This window comes from Carassius auratus, chromosome 5 (genome assembly GCF_003368295.1).
Source record: "Carassius auratus strain Wakin chromosome 5, ASM336829v1, whole genome shotgun sequence".
In the NCBI taxonomy this organism is placed as follows: Eukaryota; Metazoa; Chordata; class Actinopteri; order Cypriniformes; family Cyprinidae; genus Carassius; species Carassius auratus.
This window is the reverse complement of record NC_039247.1, coordinates 21,075,381-21,100,254: the sequence shown is the minus strand read 5'-3', so window position 1 is coordinate 21,100,254 and position 24,874 is coordinate 21,075,381. Positions and strand designations below refer to the sequence as shown.

General features: G+C 37.3%; 1 protein-coding gene across 1 annotated transcript; it reads left to right on the top strand.

The window, feature by feature from the left end:
- The first annotated feature begins 69 nt into the window (after window positions 1-69).
- On the top strand, window positions 70-24,270 carry LOC113080782 (tyrosine-protein kinase JAK2-like). The gene is made up of 23 exons (XM_026252841.1): window positions 70-492; window positions 2,489-2,612; window positions 2,716-2,833; window positions 6,117-6,262; window positions 8,042-8,336; window positions 9,979-10,098; window positions 10,268-10,425; window positions 10,600-10,711; window positions 12,314-12,500; window positions 12,681-12,805; window positions 14,575-14,709; window positions 14,983-15,070; window positions 15,156-15,289; window positions 15,373-15,511; window positions 17,875-18,026; window positions 18,160-18,310; window positions 18,428-18,564; window positions 19,215-19,404; window positions 20,069-20,193; window positions 22,417-22,589; window positions 22,741-22,858; window positions 23,007-23,120; window positions 23,649-24,270. The coding sequence occupies exons 1-23, from the start codon at window positions 291-293 to the stop codon at window positions 23,781-23,783; spliced, it is 3,378 nt and encodes a 1,125-aa protein (XP_026108626.1). The 5' UTR covers window positions 70-290; the 3' UTR covers window positions 23,784-24,270.
- The last annotated feature ends 604 nt before the right edge of the window (window positions 24,271-24,874 follow it).

Sequence of the window (24,874 nt, the reverse complement as noted above, 5' to 3'; positions counted from 1 at the left end):
CTAACATTATTATTATTGTAATTTGTTGGTAGATGTGATCAGTTAAATTGGTTCTGAACTCCTCAAAAGACATTGGATGTGAAGTTTGGAGGTGAAATTTGCACTTTACCTGATGCTCAGATTTTCTGCATTCATTTGCATCCATTCATTTCCTTGTATTGTCTTTGCGCAACAAAAGCATGTTCTGCCGAATTACTAGCCATCCGGTCATCTATTGGTAATCTGACTGTGTTCTCTTTCACCACCAGGTGAATGTTGCTCTTTTGTCTCTCGTCGCTTGTGTCTCTGTGATGGACATGGAGACAGCTGTCTGTGAGCCGCTTTACCAGAACGGTGCCGTCCACCACGAGGAGCTTGTCCCGAAGCAGCCCACCGCTCTCAGGATCCACCTCTACCACAGCAGCCAGAGCGACTCTCACTGCGCCCCTCTCTGCTACCCACCGGGAGAATACGTTACTGAACAGCTCATCATCAACACTGCCAAAGAGTGCGGTCAGTCATGCCCATCCTGTAATATAGAAAAAAAGCAAAGAATGTGTGTTGAGTTTATAAAGTAAATGTGAATTATACATTCTGTTAAAGAATAACACAGTAAAGCACTGTGTTTTGCCTGGATGCAATGTGATAAATCTCTTCCATGACGTTTTTGTCCAAAGGAAAAATTACTGTGACAATCATCTCACAACAAGACATTTTATCGGTTGCTTGGTATCTATATTTGTTCTGTTGCACTGGGTAGGCCCTTCCACTGTGAAATTTCATTTGATCAAAAATTGTGAGGCTCACAGCTGTATATCAAACCAAAATTATGGTGAGTTACACATCTTCACCTTCAGTGTGAACAGAAATAGGAAAAGTTGTCACATTGCGCCTGGTTATTGAAGTGCCCCCCCCCCATCCCCAAAAAAAATCCTTTACCCACCTGACATTTTATTAATACTCATACAAATTGATTCTTGATACCACAGTGTCTTCAGATTTTTTTTATACTTATGAGGGGAAGATGTTTTTATTGTACTTACTGTGATTATTGTGTAAACAGTCAGTTATTGGGGATTCTCACATCAATCAGGTGCAGTTTTGATGGCTTATATAATACAAGATCCTGTCAGTCCGCCCGTGTTTACAGTTTAATAAAGATAAACATCAGCCCAGGAGCCATCAGCTCATCCCCCAGCAGGGTATTGGTGACAGATGCGTGATGGTATTTCAAGATGTCTTTTTTTTTTTTCAGTAGACTTCCTTTAAATTATTTCAGCTGCTACACATGCGGCTGCTATTAAAATAATCTGAAAGGGCTAGTAAATGCATGTGATTGATATCGGTCATCTTGGGGATTTTATAGAAGAAACTTAATTTCTCTATGCACTTCATTTTTAGTTAGTTAGAGAGTTTTCTTGCACCCAGACATCAACTAATAATTAGTTTTTACCAATAAACCTAAAGGTCAAAATGAAAGTATGAAACTATTAAAAGTAAAGGCTATTTCACAATTAGCATGAAGTTTTAGCATTTTAGCATGTGTGTGTATGGTTTAAACATTATGTAATGTTTTTTTGTTTTTTTTACATGTTTCAATTAAGTCTCTTGTAGATGCATTTAAATGATAAATCACAGTAACAATTAATATTGTGAAATATTATTTTAAAATAACTTTTCTATTTGAATACATTAAAGAATATATGTTTTTATATGTCATTTATTTCTGATTTGTGATGAATCTAATAATGAACTAGTTAACAGAACAAACTGACTGGTTGGCTGTTGCACCACTGGTCTATTCATACCCTTTCACACTGCGATTCTGGAAGATACACGGGTAATGTGTCCCGGCAGTTGTTCCCGGGTCACTAGATTTTTCACTTTCAAACTGCCAGTGATTACCCGGAATATGTGTGTGTTCACACACAACCCATAAAGATCCCATAAAGACACGTGACATCAGGAAGTGATGTATAATGCACGAGTAGAAACCGCTAGGCACGTTAACTTTCACTTAAGCTAGCGAACGATCTCCGCTTCAGCACGGATAGTGAGGAACTAACTGATCTCTGCTTCATTACAGTTTGCACATATTTGTTTCATCGTGATTGTTGATCTGCCTTCAAAACACCTGGTAAAAGAGTCGCGCGATAATGCACATCATCACTACGACACACCCTTTACGGCATTAGTTCTGGCTTTTGTTCACACAGAGCTCATTCCGGGACTGAACCCAGCAATGTTACTAGGTCCCCGACCTGGGATCAGTACAGGAATCAATCCCGGGGCGTGTTTGCTTTCACACAGAAGGCGACACGGCAATGTTCCGGCAATTTTCCGGGTCCGACGTGCAGTGTGAAAGGGGCTTTAGTCGACCGTAGTGACCCATCCCTAGTTTACATGTGCAGACTTTTCTCACTTTACTCTGGCTGTGTTAGTGTGAAAATACTATGTGTCTGTCTTGTCTCATAAGCAACTGTTCTTTATGTTCATGTGTTTCTCATAGGAGTGTCTCCAGTCTACTGCAGCCTGTTCGGACTGTACAAAGAAGATGAAAGGGTCTGGTTATCACCCAATCATGTTCTCCATTTAGACGGATCAGCCAATGAGAGTTTGTTATTCAGAATTAGGTAACACACTCACTTGATTACTCTGGTTAATATTATTTTATGGCTTTTGTCTCCATCTCAGTTTTTCAGCCTGCAATTTAATGACTGTGCTGTTTTCCATCAGGTACTATTTTCCCGGCTGGTACAGTTGTGGGGCGCCCCGAGCGTACCGCTATGGAGTGACTAAAGGATCTGAGAGTCCTATCCTGGATGACTATGTTATGTATTACCTTTTTGCTCAGGTGAGGCCTCCCAAGAACAGCTTTGCAATAAAGAATTGACCTTTAGTTGTGAATTAAGTGTTGTTTGTGCTGTCGTGGATTTCGAATCAGCATAGCAACAGTGTTTTACAGTTACACTTCACTTGGCCTGAAATCTGAGCATATCTTGGGTAATAGAGCACATCCATATACAATTTAATTACAGTTTGGCCTCGGTTATCTTCTCAAAGGAAAGACATTTTCTTGGTTTCGGATTTAAAGTGTGCAAATGTGAGTTACGCCAGTGTATATCTGCACGGATAAAGGCCCCTATTTACTAAACAAATGATAAATAAAGGAAACTCATGCTGGCTGCTCTCTGACTCTACTGAGTGGGCTTGTTTTGTGGCGCCTGTTCGTCTTCCCCCAACTGTCTGGTATGTGATGACTGTCACTGAAGGGAACGTGATTTATCCCCTTTTTTATACATAACTGTCATAGTGTCTCTTGTTAAGTGTCACTCTCGCAAGGACATATTAAGATAATTAAATGTTTTACATTGTCTGAAGAACATGTTTTCATGAAAATCCCAGCCACCTTTGAAACAAATCCTTGTTTAGAATCCTTACTATAGAAAGCAAGAAAACAATCATAAGATAATGGCTTCAACCAGTTTTGCCTAATCTTGAAGACATTATATAGTATAGTATAGTAAATAAAGCGTACTTATGCTTTAAGATTGCAGTCTCATTTGTTTTCATTGAGTATATATCCTCTATACTTTCAGATTATGTTCAGAGGAATAAAATAAAATCAGGCTATTTATTGACTTGGCACCTGGGTTAAAATGTTTTGGTTGTATTCTTTATTATTATTATTATTATTATTACTACATTTTCAGCGTTTATTGGCGCATCTTCTCAGTTAACAACGGCTCTGTGTAGTAACAGCTGCTCTATGTGAAATCACGCACCTGAGGGAATTTACTGCTGATTAGAGAACCGGCTTTACTGACGAGATGCGCATTATTGATCGGCCGATCGTGATCGGAGCACCCCTTCTATTATTGTCAAAAATGGTCAAAGCTAAAAAAAAATTTTATAGGAATGTATGGGATTTATCCAATGAAGGTTAAAAAATCCCTTTTGTAATATAATTAATAATGTTATTTTTGTTAATACTCAAGTGTGCCACACTGGAATTTTATGTAATTCCCTGGACATACAGTGAACCACAATGCTGGATATTAAAATACTAGACTTCTGTGTTTAAACACTAAAACTTGAAATTGTTTTAAATGTGAGTTTAAAATAAATAAATCTCTTAATATTGGCCAGTAACCAGTGCAGTACCGATATATCCGGCATGCTTTGCTAAAATATTTTGCACAGTCATGACCTGAAGTTACACTTTTAGCTAATCTTAAGGAGCAAGAAATATCTTTGATAAATACCATTTTTCGGGCTATAATTTGCACCTGAGTATAAGACGCATCAGTCCAAAAATACGTCATGACGAGGTAAAAAACATACAAGTCGCACTGGACTATAAATCGCATTTATTTAGAACCAAGAACCAAGAGAAAACATTACCGTCTACAGCCGCGAGAGTGCGCTTTATGCTGCTCAGTGGTAGGCTAAAGGAGCATTGAGCAGCATAGAGCGCCCTCTGGTGGCTGTAGATAGTAATGTTTTCTCTTGGTTCATTTCTCTTGATTCATGTCAAATTAATTTTTATAAATAAGTCGCACCTGACTATAAACTATGAGAAAAAGTGAGGCTTATAGTCCGGAAAATACGGTATATCAAAAGAAATATCCTTTCAGCGGAAGTCAGACGACCATTATGTTGAGGTTATCCGGGGAGAGAGCAGGATTATCGGGGTTTAAAATAAAGCTGTGATGTGTTCGGAGGTGACCTCTGTCTGACCCACCCAGTTGGATTACATGGATTTATGTCCTGTAAATGTGCAAGTGTGACACAGACAGAAGTCATTTTTAAACAGCAGCTTTGCAGTGTCATCTTTTGTACACTTTTCAGTCAGTCTGCGGCTGCACTGTTCATGGCTGATGCTTTCAATGTGTGATTGCTTTTAGCTCTGATGTGGGTTTTCTCTTAAAGGTTTAGTTCACCCGAGAATGAAAATTCGTCCATATTCTACTCACCCTCGAAGCATCCTAGGTGTATGTGACTTTCTTCTTTCAGAATAATCCAATCGAATATAAATAAAACATTGTCCTTGTCCTTCCAAGCCTATCAATAGGGGTAAGTGGGTGTTTGTTGTCAACTTTTCAGAAAACGTGAAATAAAGTGCACACATTTGTAATAAAACGTCCCTCACATGGCTCCGGGAGGGTGAATAAAGGCCCTCTGTAGCAAATCCTTGCATTTTTGTAAGATAAATATCCAGATTTCAAACGTAATAAACACTTTTTTTTTCTCTCACTTCTGCTGAATGTGGGTAAGCGAAAGACGTGCAGATGGATGTTGAAGTAATGTAGTAACAAAAGAGTTACATTACCGTATTTTCCGGACTATAAGTCAAACTTTTTTTTCATAGTTTGGCTGGTCCTGCGACTTATAGTCAGGTGCGACTTATTTATCAAAATTAATTTGACATGAACAAGGAGAAATGAACCAAGAGAAAACATTACCGTCTTCAGCCGCCAGAGGGCGCTCTATGCTGCTCAGTTCTCCTGTAGTCTACACTGAAAACATAGAGCGCCCTCTGTGTTAATGTTTTCTCTTGGTTCTAAATGAATGCGACTTATAGTCCAGTGTGACTTGTATATGTTTTTTTCCTCGTCATGATGTAGTTTTGGACTGATGGGACTTATACTTAGGTGCGACTCATAGTCCGAAAAATACGGTATATACCAATGAATTCTTTTGAACTTTCATCAGAGACATTAATGGCTGATGAAAAGTCACAATAAAATATATTAGAATGGAAAACAGTTGTTTTAAGATTTCATCACTGTTTTCATCACATAAATGCAGCCTTGGAGAACAAACTTTATCGAAATATTATAAAAAAATCTAACCAGCCCCCAAACTTTTGAATGCCATTTAGGGTTGAGTTTATCTTAAATATATGATACCAGGATTATAGAACTACATGCAGTAAACCTAATGTAATAATCATGAGACTAAGGTAAGTAATATGAAGCTAACCCAGGGTTAAACATGACCTTAACTGTTCAAACCTTGTGCCCACAGAGTTGCCACCATGTCATTATACTCTCATTCTCGTTGATTTGCACACGTTTTTGACATTTACTCATACTGTCATGCTGATATGGGTTTTTCCTCTGTGTCTTATGCAGTGGAGGAGTGACTTTGTAAACGGCTGGGTGAAGTTATCCAGTGCCCATGAGGTTCAGGAGGAGTGCCTTGGCATGGCTGTGCTGGACATGATGAGGATTGCCAAAGAGAAGCAGTGCTCCCCACTGGACATCTATAATGACATTAGGTACTCCTATTTGAATGTGTCATATATCTGCTGTGAAAATTGATGGACCCATTTGCCTTTTTTCCATACATACATTTATTAAACACACAACCTAATAATTTTCAGCATTTTAGTGTAAGACTTTAGATTGGGTCAGCTATCATTAAAGAGAAAGTTTACCCAAAAATGAAAATCTGGTCATCGTTAAATCAACCTCAATTCGTTCCAAACCTACACTAGTTTCGTTCTTCTGTTGAGCACACAAGAAGATATTTTTACCACCAAACAGTTGATGGTAGCCATTGATTTCAATAGTATAAAAACACTATGGAAGTCATTGGCTACTGTCAACTTTTTGGTTCCAAACATTCTTCAAAATATCTTTTTTTGTGTGTGTTCAACAAAGGAAAAAATTCATACAGGTCTGGAACAACTTCAGGGTGAGTAAACTATGGCAGAATATTAAATTGTGGTTTACTATCCCTTTAATATCTTGAGAAACATTAAGGGCCCTATTTTAACGATCTGAAACGCAAGTGTCAAAGCGCGAAGCGCAAGTAAGTTTGTGGGCGGGTCTCGGCGCTGTTGCTATTTTCCCGGCGGGATAAATGGCTCTTGCGCCCGGCGCAAATCTAAAATGGGTTGGTCTGAAGTAGCTTCATTATTCATAGGTGTGGTTTGGGCGTAACGTGAAATAAACCAATCGGAGCGTCATCCAACATTCCCTTTAAAAGCAGGTGCGCAAGTTCCATTATGGATTGCTATTATTATGGCGTATTTACCAGGCGCACGCCAGGAGCGGTTCACAGCCGAGGAGACTGATGTTCTTGTAAGAGCAGTGAAAGACAGAGAAGTTGTGTTGTATGGGGATGGGAGAAACCCACCCAAAATAGCGTCGGTTAAACAGGCGTGGGAGGAAATAGCCACAATTGTTTTTTTTTTTTCTGGTTCTTGACGGACAAACAAATTTGTCAGATGTCCTTATATACATATATGTCTTGCCACTATCGGGCAAACAGGTCTGATCCTTAATTACTACAATTAGCCTGAATAATTTGTAAGCAAGATTTCACAATGATTTCCGTCATCTCATGTGTTAATATTTTTTTAGTGTAACAATTTATGATTTGCAAAAATAACTGTTGCATCTGTGTAGATTACATGAGCAAAGTGTGTGCGCGTTGTGCACGCTATACATTATGGTCAAGCATGCGCCCTTAAAATAGCATAATGAACAACGCGCAACGCGCCACTGACTTTAGACTAGGTTTTTTCTGGTCAGTGGCGCAATTGTTTAATGGAACAGCAAAATAGCACCAGGGATTGTTTGCGCCGGAACACGCCTCCTTTTTTGCGCTGAACCGCCCAGGGAGCGCAAGTTCATTCACTAGTTTAGCGACGTGCTTCTGTGGAGGGAAAAGCGCGCTTTGCGCGGGTGCAAAATAGGAATGACACATGCGTCGGTGTACAAAGTCAATTGCGCTGGGTGCAAGATAGGGCCCTAAGTCTTTCGATTTGTAACACCACGGTACTGAATAGTTATTCATGTTATTATTTAAAATTAAAATTGTCATGTTATTTTAACACTACCTATACTATCTAGAACACTGCCATGGTTTCATGGTAAAACATGTTGTAACATTGGTCCCATGTCCCAAAAACATTGAAGAAATGTAGTTAAAACATTTAAAAACACAGATGGTACAAAGACTTCTACAAAAACCTCCATCTATCCAAAACAACCTAAAAAAAATATATATAGCATTTGATGCTAACTCTTATAATCTGCTTTATTCACAGTTACAAGTTCTTCCTCCCTAAAGACATGAGGGAGCAAATCCAAGACTGCCATTTTGTCACAAGGAAGCGCATCCGCTATCGCTTTCGAAAAGTCGTGCAGCAGCTCAGCCAGTGCCGAGCCTCAGCCCGCGACCTAAAGCTCAAATACCTGATCAGCCTGGAGTCTCTAGACTCTGGCTTCTACACCGAATGTTTCCAGGTCAGAAAGCACTCGGCCGAACAGGTCACCATCATCATCTCCGCAGACCATGGCATCCAGTGGTGCAGAGGACGACACAAAGAAACACAGTCTGAGGTAGCCATCATAAAATGTTGAACCAAAACATTTCATTCGAAATTCATGAATACTTCAAAATAACCTTCACCCTTTGGCCATGCTGATACACAACGCCAGTGATTAAAGCCAGTGTGATTGAAGTTGATACGGTCACAAATATATTTTAGTGATATGAGTAAATGTTTAAACTGCTTTGACATTATGAGCTCTTTTTGTTGTAGGACGCACTGCCTGCTTCAGATGAAATAGATCAGTCTTTAGATTAAGTAGAGCTCTAGCCATGCCAGTAACCCTGTTTTTAAATGTGATATTACAGTGTTTTGAAGGCAGCACTAATAGGTCTGGTGTTATTTTTCTTAAAAAAATTCCACAATTCGAAAACCAGTTAACATGCACTATAGGTCCAAACTTTGGTGTCAGTTAAGATTATTATCATTTTTGAAAGAAGTGTTCACCACATCTGCATTTACTTTGATCCAAAATATAGCAAAAAAAAAAAACAGCAGTTATATAGGGAAATGTGATTAAAGTTTAAAATAACAGATTGCTCTTTTAATGTACATTATTGTGCAAAAGACTCAGAATTTTCACCAAAAAAATAAATAATAATGTTTAAAGACTTAAGTTATTTCTATGTTTTTCTGTAGTGTGTCAGTAGGAAATGGCAGTTTACATTTCCAAACATTATTTTTGCCATTAATTGTAATAATCCAGTGAGATTTCTGTTTGCACAAGGAGTCTGACAGCAGCCAGTGCTCAACACAGAGAGCTGATCTCACCATCATCAGTCTGTCTGAAATAACATGAACAAACAGAATGAACTGAGACAGACTCAGTCCAGAAGAACTGTGGCAATGTCTCCAAGACGCTTCAAAAAAACTACCTGCAGAGCTACAGTACTGTGAAAATGTGTAAAAATGCTGTAGAGTGAGGATGCTTTCAAAAAGCATGCCATAAATAGATTTTATTTATCAATTAACTTTAACTAAATCGAGCCAACATTTGTTGTCGTTTCTCATGGGAACACTTGCATAGTTTTTCAGGTAGGTTTCTTCAAGCAGCATCTTGGAGACGTTGCCACAGTTCTTCAGGATTGATCTAAAAAATAAAACCTTTAGATAAAATTAAAATAAAATGTAAAAATTATATATATTCTACTGACCCCAAATAGTGTACATACTTTATACAATTCTTGTTTCTGCATAATTTAAATCTTCCTTACACTATTGTTATTTCTTTCTATAATCTTTTTTTAGACAAATCTCTCATCTTTCAAATTCTAATTGTCACAATTATATCAGTTCTATTTACATAACCAGTTGCAATTGATCGACTACTGGAGTTGCGGTTTGTTTCTGGCATCTGTTCAAGACTCTACAGCTGCCTTCACACTGCAAAGATCGTGTTGTGTCCTGTGTCAATTCTTCTGCGCAGTGGGCGGAAAACAAGACGCATGCTACGTGCCATGAAAACCTAACCTAAACCTACCTGGAACTTTGAAAGAATTCTTTCGCAGCTGTGAATGCATTGGCATATTCTGAAGGAAATGCCAGTCTTGTTGTGTTTTATTAATATTTCTTGTATTCATGCCAAAATAAAGTGGGAGGTTTCTTTTTCTGCTGGTGAAATTTCATAACAACTATTGTATTTCTCTCCCAAGGACCTGCAGACGTATTGTGATTTTGGGGAAGTTGTCGATATCAGTATCAGACAAGCCAGCAAAGAGGGTACGAACATGAGCCGCATTGTTTCCATCAACAGACAGGATGGAAAACCTCTAGTAAGTCTGTTGTGGAAGAGAAACTCTGCTGCATTGTTCACTGGGATATCCTTTCATTGTCACACCATGTCAAAGGGGCTCACAGTGACTTTGAACTTCTGGATTTCTTCCTGCTATTATAGGTGAGAATATTTAAAATTCAATTTCATGTTTGTCGTTTTTTTAACAGGAGCTGGAGTTCTCCTCCTCGATGGAGGCGTTGTCTTTTGTGTCTCTAATTGATGGCTACTACAGACTGACCACGGATGCCCATCACTACCTCTGCAAGGATGTCGTTCCACCCCATCTGCTGGAGGCCATTGAGAGCTACTGCCACGGGCCAATATCGTAAGAACTACAGGACTTGAAATGAAAGATCTTATTCAGAGCAACATTTTTGGCCCTGGTTTATATTTAGTTTTTTTCCAGGCTCCAGTAAAATTATTCATCAAATTCTCGGAAGATTTGCAGTCAAGCATCATTTGTAAGCATGATCATTGTTTTCACTGTCTGTGTTGACAGAATGGAGTTTGCAATCAGTAAACTACGCAAGGCAGGAAACCAGAAAGGTCTGTTTGTGCTCCGGTGCAGCCCCAAAGACTTCGACAAATACTTCTTGACACTTGCTGTTGGGGTATGTTTTTGCTAAGCACTTATTAATAAATAAATAAATAAAAATTAATTGTCAATTTAGCAATTTGTAGTTACGTTACATTTACCTTTAGTCATTTAGCAGACGCTTTTATCCAAAGCGACTTACAAATGAGGACAATGGAAGCAATCAAAATAAACAAATGAGCAATGATACATAATACAGTGCTATAACAAGTCTCAGTTAGTTTAAATGCAATACACTTAGGAAGGGCTTTTAAATAATATAATAAATAAAAAGAAAACGGATAGAATAGGACTTTAGACTGAATATTCCTCCACTATAACCCTGCACTAATGTTTGGGGGTTGTTAGGATTTTTTAAAAATGTTTTTGAAAGAATGTTGATCAACAAATTTCTATTTGAAATATATTTTAAAATGTAATTTATAGGGCTGGGCAAAAAAAACAAAACAGATTTTTCAATTATTAGTTTTTTAAAATGACGTCGATTGGACATTGATTCTCAAAAGCCTTGAATCAATCTTTCCTGGTATTTATTTCAGCAAACTTTTAAAACAAGATCGGATTAATGTGAATCTTTTCATCAGTCTTCTCCACTAGATGTCAGCCTCTTATTTACCTTGCATAATGATACAACAGAAAGCCCGTCATTCATTCAGTACTTATCATGGTAGAGATACTGTTGACAAGAACCAAGAACAAAGCAATATGCAGCATTTGCAATGCTCAGGTGAAATGCAGGAGTAATACTACAAATCTGCAGAAGCATTTGACATCACGGGTAAAGGCACCATGATTTCTGTTGTTAAATGCTTGTATTTTAACATGATTTCGATGTTAAAATACAGGCCTGTGGCTCTTAATTTCTTTTTATAAATTCACCATTCGTAGACTGATGTTTAATGTTCATTTTTTAGAAATAGCAGTAGAATTTGTATTAAAACTATATTCACTGAACGTTAAAAAAAAATGGTAACACTTTAGTATAGGGTCCAATTCACACTGATAACTAGTTGCTTATTAGCATGTCTATTATTAACATATTGGCTGTTTATTAGTGCTTATAAAGTTCATATAATGCATGACATCCATAATCCTACCCAGTTCCCTAAACTTAACAACTACCTTATAAACTATAAATAAGCATCAAATAAGGAGTTAATTGAGGCAAAAGTTATAGTTAATGGTTAGTTAATAGTGAGAATTGGACCCTAAAATAAAGTTTGACCAAGAAAATTTATATAAAAAAAAAAAAAGAGAATTGAACCAAGGATCGAATCGAATCGAGAGCTTGTGAATCAAAATCAAATCAGGACATCTGAATCGATACCCATCTCTAGTAATTTATTCACGTGAAGCTGGATTTTCAGCAGCCATAACTCCAGTCGTTAGTGGCACATGATCCTTGAGAAATCATTCTGATATGCTGATTTGTAGCTCAAAAGACATTTGTTGTAAAAATGTTGAAACAGTTGTGCTGCTTAATAGTTTTGTGGAAACCATGATACTCTAGTTTTTTAATAGAAAGTTAAATATTACATTCGTGGTTTCCACAAAATGATGAATATATATATTATTAGATACTTGAGTCTTGCTTGACGTCAGCTTTTGTTTCCACCAGGCGTATGAGGATGTAGAGTACAAACACTGCCTGATCACCAGGTCCGAGAATGGCGACTACAATCTTAGTGGAACCAAAAGGAGTTTCAGAAGTTTAAAGGAGCTGCTCAAGTGTTACCAGAAGGAAACTGTTAAATCAGATGATGTCATCTTTCAGTTTAGCAGGTGCTGTTCGCCAAAGGCCAAAGGTCAGTAAAGGAGCTGATATTCTCATCATGATTATGATATACGAGTACCACAAATGTACAACTCTACAGTATCATCTTCTGGCAAACAACTTTGTGAAAATGTATTCTTGTTTTTCTTTATCCCTTTTTACCTTAAATGTATCATCCTGCAATCCGTTTGCCTTGTGTGTTTGTAAATAGAGAAGTCAAGTTTGTTGGTGTGCCGGAGTCACCGGGGTTTAGAGGTTCCCCGGTCCTCCTCACTGCAGAGACACAACATCAGTCAGATGGTGTTTCATAAAATCAAAAAAGAAGACCTTGATTTCGTAAGCATCCTGTTACCTTTTTAATACATCTAAACTGTGCTTGTGTACAACAAACTGTGTTGTGTGTTACAGTACTGTTCAAAAGTTTGGGGTTGGTAAGATTTTATTTTGTTTATTTTGTTTTGAAAGAAATCGATACTGTTATTGGGAAAGGATGCATTAAATTGAAAAGGTGACAGTAAAGAAATTTATAATGTTATTTGAATATGTTTTTATTAGAGGTGGGCATAGATACATTTTTTTAATCTAGATTAATCTCACTGTGATCTTGAAATTAATCTAGATTAATCTAGATTAAAATTGCTCATTCGAATTCTGCTGAAAGCATACAGAATATGTGTGTTACCCAAATAAAATTGACAAACAGTAAGTCTTTGAGAAGGGGTTTATCAAGCTAGATGGTGCATTAGAAATGTACATCTCCTGTTTCCAAAATGCATCACAAAGTGCTTGAAAAAGCTGTAAACTAATTCCACATTACACAAGGTGCAAACAACCTTACGCCTGTTTCACACCAATGTTTACGTTTTTTTTTTTTCAAGTTTGTAGGTCTCAAGGTACAGAAACCAAATAATTAAATGTAAAATAGCACTGGATAGTCTGTAAAAATGAAATATACAATCAAACCTACATTTATTCAGACAACTTCAACATTTCTCACATTATTACAGTTTTGCTATATATATAAAAATTATACCTGGTGTCTGAATAATTTTGGTTTGACTGTTAAAACAAAGTAATTCAGTCAAGAGCAGTGAGTGATTTTCATTTTCTTGGATTAACATTATAGCAGCCAGTCGCTAAATTAGGCGCGGTCACTTTAAGAGACGACGAACTCATCCAATATAATACACATCCCACTTTTTTCCTCAACTCTTTACTTTCACTTAAGAAATAACTGACAGTTTTTTCGAGCATAATTTCCAAGGTGGATATTTTGACATATTTTGTATGTATTTGTCGGCACAAGAGCAAAAATAAGCAAATTCGATGTTCAAGTGTTTTGAGATGCCTTTCTCTTCCCAGAAGAGAGCTTGGTTCAGTGTCACTGTCCGTGATACGCGGCTCTCTCTCTCTCTCCGCACCCAAGGCGTAAAAACATGTGAATAGATGAGCTTTCGTGACGATGCGCAGCAGTGGCCCGTAAACTGTCCTGAGCATCTTTTTAGGCTCGCCTCAGCCAATAGGTTATATAAAATATCAAGGTGAAAGTCATCATAGCTTGCTTAGTATAGACCCAGCTCCCAACCCAACTTTGAGAATAGATTAACGGCGATATTTCTTTTATCGCCCCATAAGAGTCTCGGATAAATGCAGCACGTTAACGCCGATAACGGCCCACCATATATATATATATATATATATATATATATATATATATATATATATATATATATATATATAATTTCTCTTTTCTGGATGTGCTGTTTATCATAGAATACTGAAAAAAATCATGTTGTTGAACAGAAATATTGTTTAAATAATAACTATTTTTTTAACATTTATAATGTTTCCTGAGCATCAAATCAGCATATTCTAATAATCTCTGAAGCATCATGTGACAATGAAACCTGGAGTAATGGATGCTAAAACTTACATAATTAAATTTTAAAATAATATTAAAGTAGAAACAGTAAGTTTAAATGTAAGATTAGTTAGAATAACAGCCTTCTTTAAAAACGTTCAAATATCTTACTAACCCCAAACGTTTGAACAGTGTTGTAAATGTCATGTTTCATATGATTATGCGTGGGCAACATTGATTTCAGGGCGAGAGTCAAGGTCAGGGGACTTTCACCAAGATCTTCAAAGGGATTCGGAAAGAGCAGGGAGACTACGGAGAAACCCATAAGACTGAAGTCATTGTCAAAGTCTTGGACAAAGCCCACAGAAATTACTCTGAGGTATAAGATAAGAGATACATTTTCTTGTTTCAAGAGATGGTTTCTTCAAAGTTTTCCTCAGAAATGTAAGGGGAAATATGCCTCAGTTTCATATGAGTTTAGACACCCCCATTTTTCAAGTCATTTAAACTGTAATTTTTCCTTGAAATGATCCCTTTATCATCAGATTGTATAATAAGAGTTGACACGTCAGGAAATAAACTTGTTTGTGCTTGATAACCATTTATCATGTGGTTTCTTCAGTCTCCTCATTTTTTTTCCTCCCTCTTTTAGTCTTTCTTTGAGGCAGCCAGCATGATGAGCCAGCTCACCCACAAGCATCTGTTGTTGACCTACGGTGTCTGTGTATGCGGAGAAGAGAGTAAGTGTTACATCGCTCACATGTGACTGAAATGATTGATTTACTGCTGCATACTTGAAGTTTTTTGTTGTTTTTTTTGTCTTAGATATCATGGTGCAGGAATATGTGAAGTTTGGGTCCTTGGACACGTACCTAAGGAAAAACAAGAACTCGATATCAGTTAATATCCTGTGGAAGCTGGAAGTGGCCAAGCAGCTTGCCTGGGCTATGCTCTTTTTGGTAAGAAACCGCAACAAATCAGGAATAACCATGCGGGTCTGTGAGCCAGAATTGACTCATCCGTTTTGTTTTTTCACGCACAGGAAGAGAAGAATCTGTCTCATGGGAACGTGTGTGCAAAAAACATCCTTTTGATCAGGGAGGAGGACCGGACATCGGGAAACCCTCCATTCATCAAACTGAGTGACCCTGGCATCAGCATCACAGTGCTGCCCAGAGAGAGTGAGTCAGCAGTGTGAAGACTCTTTGAAGAACTTGTGTGAATCTGGAGATGCCTTTTCACTATCTCCCACATTTGCATATGATTAGCGCATTTTGCCTTCCTAGTGGCATTCGCACTCAACTTTCTTACCATTCGTGATGCAGCTTAACTCATAAAGTGGATGAATAATGAGTTTATCCACACAAAACAAATGGCTGCTTGTGTCTACTTGTTTAAGTGTACTTGTGAGGGCCAAATGTTCACTTATATAGTGAACATTTTACAGCTACTCGCTACTAAAAAAAGGCTTATAAATCAGACAAACATGTTTTTTTTTTTTTTTTTTTTATTTAAATCTAGTGTTTTGCACATGTTCTTGTGTGAGGTAGGAGAAGAGGTAAGGGTTTGGTTTGGGGATAGAAAGTATCATTAACCTGGTATAAAATCAATGGAAGTCCATGCACTACAGTAAAACAAACTTGTGTGCATGGGCCGTTTCTAGGGAGGCTATAGCTCCATAAACTGTATGCAAAATTTCAGTCCCCTTGAAATTTCATAATGAAAATGGCGGCAGACTTTGATCGGCTCCTCCCCGTCTTTCAGCGCGTTCTTCAATCCAGAGACCGCAGCAGCTCAGAGCGAGAAACAGAGGACATGGTGTATTTGACAACAGATTGCGATAATATCTGCATCTGTGCAGTTTTATTTTATAAAAATATCAATCGGTTCCCGTCTACTGTAGCTTAAGTTTTCACTGCGTTAGCACAGGTGTTTCCTTCAATGGAAATGAATCACACATGAACGCATACTTTATAAAATGATTATGTTGACATTTTAATTTGAAAATGTAATTTTCGGTGTAATATATTTTCCAGTGTATGTGGCAAAGAGGTTTGCATACTTGAGCTAAGGACAGAGGTTTGTACTAGAAATGCAGACAGTAAAATTGTATGCGTGTACAGTAAACAAGTGTATGCGTGAGTGTGTGTGTGTGTGTGTGTGAGAGAGAGAGAGAGAGAGAGAGAATGAAGACTTGTATTTCGTCCCCTTGGAATTATAAGGTTCTATCTGACATTTTTGTCAAAATTGAGTTATTCACATATTCTTATTCAGTCACAATTTATTTACATTACATTATTTTAAGTTGTGTACATTTTGGGATTTTTTTATTGAAAAACAAAAAGGTTCTATTTACAGAAGTCTATGGAACACAAAAACTTTAAAGCTCAATATCTCAAAACTGCTCAGAACGCAGATAGAACCTTATAATTCCAAGGGGACGATTTGGTTTGTTCAGTTATATGTTATACCTATCTATGCAATACAGTGGAATACTGCACTTTTTGGTATATAAATTTTTTATGCATATATTATACCCTCGTTGGGGGCTGAGCTCCACTAAAATGAAATTTGCCCCTGTGTGTGTGTGTAATAAAGTGTTTATGTCTAAAAATTTGAGATTCTCAGTTATAGCATCATTAAAAATGATTGCTATTAGCTCAGACTGAAGAAATATATTTAAAAAAAAATAATGTACTTCAAAACAAATTAATGTAATTAGATTTAAATAACAAGACAAATTCATAGACTCAATGCCAGAACTGATTTAGCATAAACATATCTGCACAATAACCAGTAGAGGGCATAGTTTCAAATAGAATTGTTCCTGTTTGCAGTGTATTACTAAAGGGATGGTTAGGTAATGCACTCACCCCTTGGTTCACCAAGTTCTGTATGACATTGTTTCATGAAACAGAAACGAAAATATTTCGAAGAATGTTTTAACTCCATACAATGTATTTCTTCACTCAGTGACAATTATTGAGGCCCAAAACAACCCTGAACCCCAGTGAATTTCATTGTATGGACCAAAAAAAAACAAAAAACAATCTCCATAGAAGAAAGTCAGTCAGACGGGTTTGAATAAAACAACATGAGGTTGATTAAGTGATGACAGAATTTAAATATTGATGTGAACTTTCCCCTTGAAGATTTGTTCTTAATTTGGTCCAAATGTATTCTATTACATGTAGTGCTCAACCAATGTGGGTGTCCAATGCCCAACATTTGTATCACTCCATAATTTAATGAATGCAAATAACATTTAAATAAACATGGTTAATTGTATTTGCTAAATTAAATTTACCACATTATATAAACTTTTATGTAATTTATTTATTCAAATTGTAACCTAAAGCTGAAAGAAAGAAACAAACAAATGAGGCCAAATGGGAGAATTTATTTTCCATGCTGATAGTTAAAAATTTTTAATATTTATGCTGACCAGTGGTTTCATTAGGTAACAGATAATGAATTGTCACATTCAACCAAAATGTTTGCATTACAATTTTTAATTTAAAATAAATTGCAATTATTTTTGTAGTTCTGGTGGAGCGGATCCCCTGGGTGCCCCCTGAATGCATCTTAGACCCCAAAAGCCTGAGTCTGGCCTCAGACAAATGGAGCTTTGGTGCAACTTTATGGGAGATCTGCAGCGGAGGAGAAAAACCACTTGCCAACATGGACAGTTCCAAGGTAAAGCAACATTGTGTCCTCCGTATAATAATACAATAAATATAAATCTGAAAAAAACAGTGTGAAGAAATGCTGTTAAAAGAATAAGCCGGACCTCTTAAAGAACATCGTCTCTCTGTATGTCTGTGTTCAGAAACACTTGTTCTATGAAAATCGGCAGCAGCTATCTGCTCCCAAGTGGACAGAGCTGGCTAACCTGATCACCAGCTGCATGGACTACGAGCCAACATACAGACCTTCATTCAGAGCCATCATACGAGACCTCAACAGTCTCTTCTGCCCAGGTCAGTGCAGTCACACTATAATACACACAGTCCCGCTGGCATTTTGACATCACAATTTAATTGTGTTGTTTCTCTTGGACTTGCTGCATCATTTTGAGTGATGAAATGTGTGTGCAGATTATGAGATTGTGAAGGAGAGCGACATTTTACCCAGTAGAGCAGGAGCATCTGCATTGAGTACTGGAGCGTTTCAGAATGAAGATCTAGTGCAGTTCGAGGAGAGACATCTCATTTTCCTGCAGCAGCTTGGCAAGGTAGACACCAACAACCCCGTGGGATCACTTTTTGTTTTGTATATAACCTACAGTCAATAGTTTCTGTATGGTGTTTTTTTTTTTTTTTTGACCGAAATTAGTTCTATTCAGCAAGGATGCATTCAATTGTCCAAAAGTGACAGCAAAGACATTTATATTGTTACAAAAGATTTATATTTCAAATTAATGCTATTCTTATAGTCATCAAGGAATCCTGTGTCACAGTTTCTACAAAATTATTAAGCTGCATCACTGATATCTGTATTAATAATAATGATAATAAATGTTTCTTGAACACTAAGAATACTGCAGTAATGGCTGCTGAAAATGTAGATTTGCCATCACAAGAAAAACTGTTTTTTTTTTTATATTTTTTATATTTTAAAATATTACTGCTTTGACTGCCATTTTGTTCAAATAAAGTCTTGGCGAGCTTAAGAGACTTCTATCAAAAACACTGAAAAACATTTTAATGGTTGTTTATATGTGAATTATAAATTTTTTATTTCTTATAGGAAAGCAAGAAGCTAAGCTATAAAAATAGTGTTTATAATTTCTGTTGCCACGGTTATTTTATTTAATATGTGGAAAACAGTACAAATAGATGTGTGCACTAATCAACTAATCACAGTAATTATTTCCTGTTTCAGGGGAATTTTGGCAGTGTGGAAATGTGCAGGTACGACCCACTGCAGGACAACACCGGTGAGGTTGTGGCAGTGAAAAAATTGCAACACAGCACTACTGAGCACATCCGTGACTTTGAGCGGGAAATCGAGATCCTCAAATCCCTCCAGCATGAGAACATTGTGAAATACAAAGGCGTGTGCTACAGCGCAGGTACGGGATTGGAAGGTTGTGTTGAGAAACCTTGTCAACACGCCCACACATTTCCACAGAATTTGGATGACAGACAAAAAAAACTTTCACACTTGTTTTGCATTTTAGAATAGACAAATATTAGAAAATCTTTTTTTGTTTTTGTCTAAACTTATAAACTAGTAAACTAGAGTCTGGTACAGTCAGCTGCGTTAGCACATTCGGTCATATTTAAGCTGGTTTCCACACTTCCACACATCATGTCTGCCAGATAATTGGGGCTGGCAAAATGTAATTGGGCTTCTGAGGAATATGCAAGAAGGGGCATTTCCTATAGTGAGACACCTCACTTAATGCCATCAAAGAACCGGGAATACGCAAGTAACCTATCATTTTAGACTTTTGGATAATGTTTCATGAAAAAAGTTATGGAATGCAGATTTAAGATAATGCTTATGGTGTTGAAACCCTTGACATCAGTCTCTCAACTGACCAGCACAGTAACTGCATTTATAAAGGACTACAGAGTAATTACATTTATTAATGAAAATTCGCTGTGCATTTCAAACATATTAAAGCCTAAAATGTGAAAGTCCATCTAGCCAAAGCTTTTTTTTTTGAAGAAGAAGAAGAAGAAGAAATTTCTGTAATTGTAGGCTTTTTTCATGATTTCTTGTTCTCTTAGGAAGGAGAAACTTACGGTTGGTTATGGAGTACCTGCCTCACGGCAGCCTTCGGGACTATCTCAACAAGAACAGAGACAGGATTGACCACAAGAAACTTCTGCATTATGCATCTCAAATATGCAAGGTAATGAGGACTTTTACTCTTACAGTATTGTTCAAAATAATAGCAGTACAATGTGACTAACCAGAATAATCAAGGTTTTTCGTATATTTTTTTTATTGCTACGTGGCAAACAAGTTACCAGTAGGTTCAGTAGATTCTCAGAAAACAAATGAGACCCAGCATTCATGATATGCACGCTCTTAAGGCTGTGCAATTGGGCAATTAGTTGAATTAGTTGAAAGGGGTGTGTTCAAAAAAATAGCAGTGTGGCATTCAATCACTGAGGTCATCAATTTTGTGAAGAAACAGGTGTGAATCAGGTGGCCCCTATTTAAGGATGAAGCCAACACTTGTTGAACATGCATTTGAAAGCTGAGGAAAATGGGTCGTTCAAGACATTGTTCAGAAGAACAGCGTACTTTGATTAAAAAGTTGATTAGAGAGGGGAAAACCTATAAAGAGGTGCAAAAAATGATAGGCTGTTCAGCTAAAATGATCTCCAATGCCTTAAAATGGAGAGCAAAACCAGAGAGACGTGGAAGAAAACGGAAGACGACCATCAAAATGGATAGAAGAATAACCAGAATGGCAAAGGCTCAGCCAATGATCACCTCCAGGATGATCAAAGACAGTCTGGAGTTACCTGTAAGTACTGTGACAGTTAGAAGACGTCTGTGTGAAGCTAATCTATTTTCAAGAATCCCCCGCAAAGTCCCTCTGTTAAAAAAAAGGCATGTGCAGAAGAGGTTACAATTTGCCAAAGAACACATCAACTGGCCTAAAGAGAAATGGAGGAACATTTTGTGGACTGATGAGAGTAAAATTGTTCTTTTTGGGTCCAAGGGCCACAGGCAGTTTGTGAGACGACCCCCAAACTCTGAATTCAAGCCACAGTACACAGTGAAGACAGTGAAGCATGGAGGTGCAAGCATCATGATATGGGCATGTTTCTCCTACTATGGTGTTGGGCCTATTTATCGCATACCAGGGATCATGGATCAGTTTGCATATGTTAAAATACTTGAAGAGGTCATGTTGCCCTATGCTGAAGAGGACATGCCCTTGAAATGGTTGTTTCAACAAGACAATGACCCAAAACACACTAGTAAACGGGCAAAGTCTTGGTTCCAAACCAACAAAATTAATGTTATGGAGTGGCCAGCCCAATCTCCAGACCTTAATCCAATTGAGAACTTGTGGGGTGATATCAAAAATGCTGTTTCTGAAGCAAAACCAAGAAATGTGAATGAATTGTGGAATGTTGTTAAAGAATCATGGAGTGGAATAACAGCTGAGAGGTGCCACAAGTTGGTTGACTCCATGCCACACAGATGTCAAGCAGTTTTAAAAAACTGTGGTCATACAACTAAATATTAGTTTAGTGATTCACAGGATTGCTAAATCCCAGAAAAAAAAAATGTTTGTACAAAATAGTTTTGAGTTTGTACAGTCAAAGGTAGACACTGCTATTTTTTTGAACACACCCCTTTCAACTAATTGCCCAATTGCACAGCCTTAAGAGTGTGCATATCATGAATGCTGGGTCTCATTTGTTTTCTGAGAATCTACTGAACCTACTGGTAACTTGTTTGCCACGTAGCAATAAAAAATATACTAAAAACCTTGATTATTCTGGTTAGTCACATTGTACTGCTATTATTTTGAACAATACTGTACATCAGTGGTTCTCAACCTGGGACCTCAAGATGACTAAAAATTACTTACAATATGCTTTGAATTAAGATAAAATAATTTCAGATGTTTTTATTTTTATTCAGTCAGCAACTGTCTTGTTTTTTCTTGGAAGAACCAGCATTCCTACCTTCTTGGAAAACTAAGACCCATATTAAAAGTGTGATTTCTAAACCTGGAAAATGTTTAATACAATTTTTAGACTCCGTGGGCATTTTGATTATAAATATATATTTTTATATTTATGCCAAGGTCAAAAATATTTTAGCTGATATAAATACTTTTTATCCTAATCCAGTAAATCACAAACAACTAGAAAAGTCATGGGGTCTTTGAATATTGTTGTGAACTCTAAGGTTGAGAACAACTCGTATAGTAGTAATAACTTGCATCTCTACTAATTTTAGTCTGTAAGCCTCTTCTTTCTTTTGCTTCATTTCAAACATGTTTTTATTGTTTAAACTTGCATGTCTTTCCCCTTTTGCATATTCTTCTTCCCAAGTCAGTATTGAGTCTCCTGAAATTGTCACATCTGCTGTTCTGTCTCTAAAGGGCATGGAATACCTTGCGACAAAACGGTACATTCACAGAGACCTGGCCACACGTAACATCCTAGTGGAGAGTGAGTTCAAGGTGAAGATTGGTGACTTTGGATTGACCAAAGTTTTACCTCAGGGCAAAGAGTACTACAAGGTTAAAGAACCCGGAGAGAGTCCAATATTCTGGTACGTTTTATTTAGTTGTCTTCATTCAAACCCATGCAACTTTTTATGCTTCTGTGAAATGCATTCAGCAGAAGGATTCACAGAAGAAAGTTGTGCTTGTAATGTGACTGTTGCGTGCGTTAGGTAGTTGAATTGTTGTTCGTTGTGACAGGTATGCACCCGAGTCTCTAACTGAGAGCAAGTTCTCAGTAGCGTCAGACATCTGGAGTTTTGGAGTGGTCCTGTACGAACTCTTTACATACAGTGACAAGCTCTGTAGCCCACCTACAGTAAGTTTCTTGTGTTTTCTGCACGTCTTAAGGGCAGCTTTTAACTGTTGCTTGTTGGAATTTGTTTTGTTTTTTCTATGTAAATAGGTTGTGGAAGTTGACCTTGCGGAGTAACGTGGAATAAGAATATCTGTTTTGTTGTGTCCAGGTCTTTCTTAGTATGATGGGAGGGGACAAGCAGGGACAAACAATAGTCTATCATCTCGTTGAGCTCTTGAAAAGAGGAAACCGTTTACCCCAGCCTATGGGCTGTCCTTCAGAGGTACACAATGTCTTAATCAGATCAAAACCGTCACTGCTAATGTACAGTTGTCACAAGGTTGATTTGCAAACAATTAGCCAACGTATAGTACAAAAATCCTGTTAAGAATCTGTAGACATTTGACATTTAGTTCCCTTGGAATTATAAGATTCTATCTGCATTCCGAGTAGTTTTGTGCTTCAAGGTTAATGCATTCCATTCAACTTTTTAGTTTTTTTAAATCAACTCCAAATAAGGACACAAAATCTATGTAATCTAGAATGTAAGTAAGTTGTCAGAATAGGACTATGTGAATAACTCAATTTTGACAAAAAGGTCAGAAAGAATCTTTAAATTCCAAGGGGACGATTTGTTACAGTCCAAACAGAAAACCATTCTTTTAAATTATAAGTGATGTTTCACAATAATAATGTTGGGATGTATTTTTTTTCTTCAAAAACATGTTAAAAATTGTATTGGACAATTGTATGGTATGTCTGGTGATTTCTATTCAGCAAATTGTAAAGTATTGACTTTGCATTTTTTTAGATGTGCGAGATCATGCAGGAGTGCTGGGACAACGATCCTAGTCTTCGGCCATCCTTCAAGGAGCTCGCTCTCCGCATAGACTTGAGCCGGGACAGCAGCGACTCGGACCGATATTCCCAAGTGCCTGCGTTTTAAGAAAGCTTCACTCGCTCACCGCTGCCATGCAGATACCCAGCCCTCAGCCGCCCTGTCCTCTGGCCCTGTCTGCTGTCTTAATTTGTTTCTTTGTGCCATTTATGGCAGATCTGACCCCAGGACTTGATCACCTGATCTTCTGACTGAACAGTTAAGGTCATTTATATCAAGAATGAGTTTCTCTTTTGCTAGCAGTGCTGGCATGCGCCTCTTTATCAGCGATGGAATGAATAAATCGTTTTCTTAAATGCAAGAGCTGTGCATTTTTACATCCATGTGTTTGTATGTGTATATATATAAAGATGATTTTATAATTTTATAAAAATTTAATAAAGAACTGTATGGATGCAGTGTCATGTAAATTAAGATCTTAATTGTTTATAGGTTGTTTGTTGTAATGCAGGTGGTGTCTGATTGAAAAGATAAAAGATCTTGCTATTGTAAGTCTTTCTATTTTCTTTGAATAAAAAAATGCTAATACATTTCAGTTCTTGTCACAGCCCCATAAATGAGCCGTTTTCAAATGGTGTTAACTTCCGTTAACCTCTTTGTAATATGATTGACATGTAGTGTATGCGCTAACAAATTGAGTAGTTACTGATGAAGTAATTAGAACCTATGATTTGAATTTTTACAGGTTAAAAAGTAAATCTAGCTTTTTTTGTTGTGTTGAAAGGACATACGGTATGTGTATTATAAGTGTGGGTGTCAAACGGGTGTGCATCACACGTCCTGAAAATTGAAGCTGCGGGCTCTTTGCACGCCCCCTGGTGGCTGGCTGCAGTTCAGGTCATAAACCCCGCCCCCTTTCAGCTCTCACTAAGCAAAGAATAATTCAATATCCAGCCTAGGAGTGTGTGATGTTGACAAAACATGATATCTCTGTATTTTCTGGGATTTTAATGATAAAGATAGATAGACAGATCATATTTTGCTGAGTGTGTTAGCTGATTCTGTGTGGTGGTCATTCACAGCAGTGACTGAAATTAATCTTTTACACCCAGTAAAATTATTATTTTTTGCATTTGTGAAGTCATTTTTTTTCTAGAAGTGTAAAATTCTTACATTTTAACAAAGTCAATTACAATAAT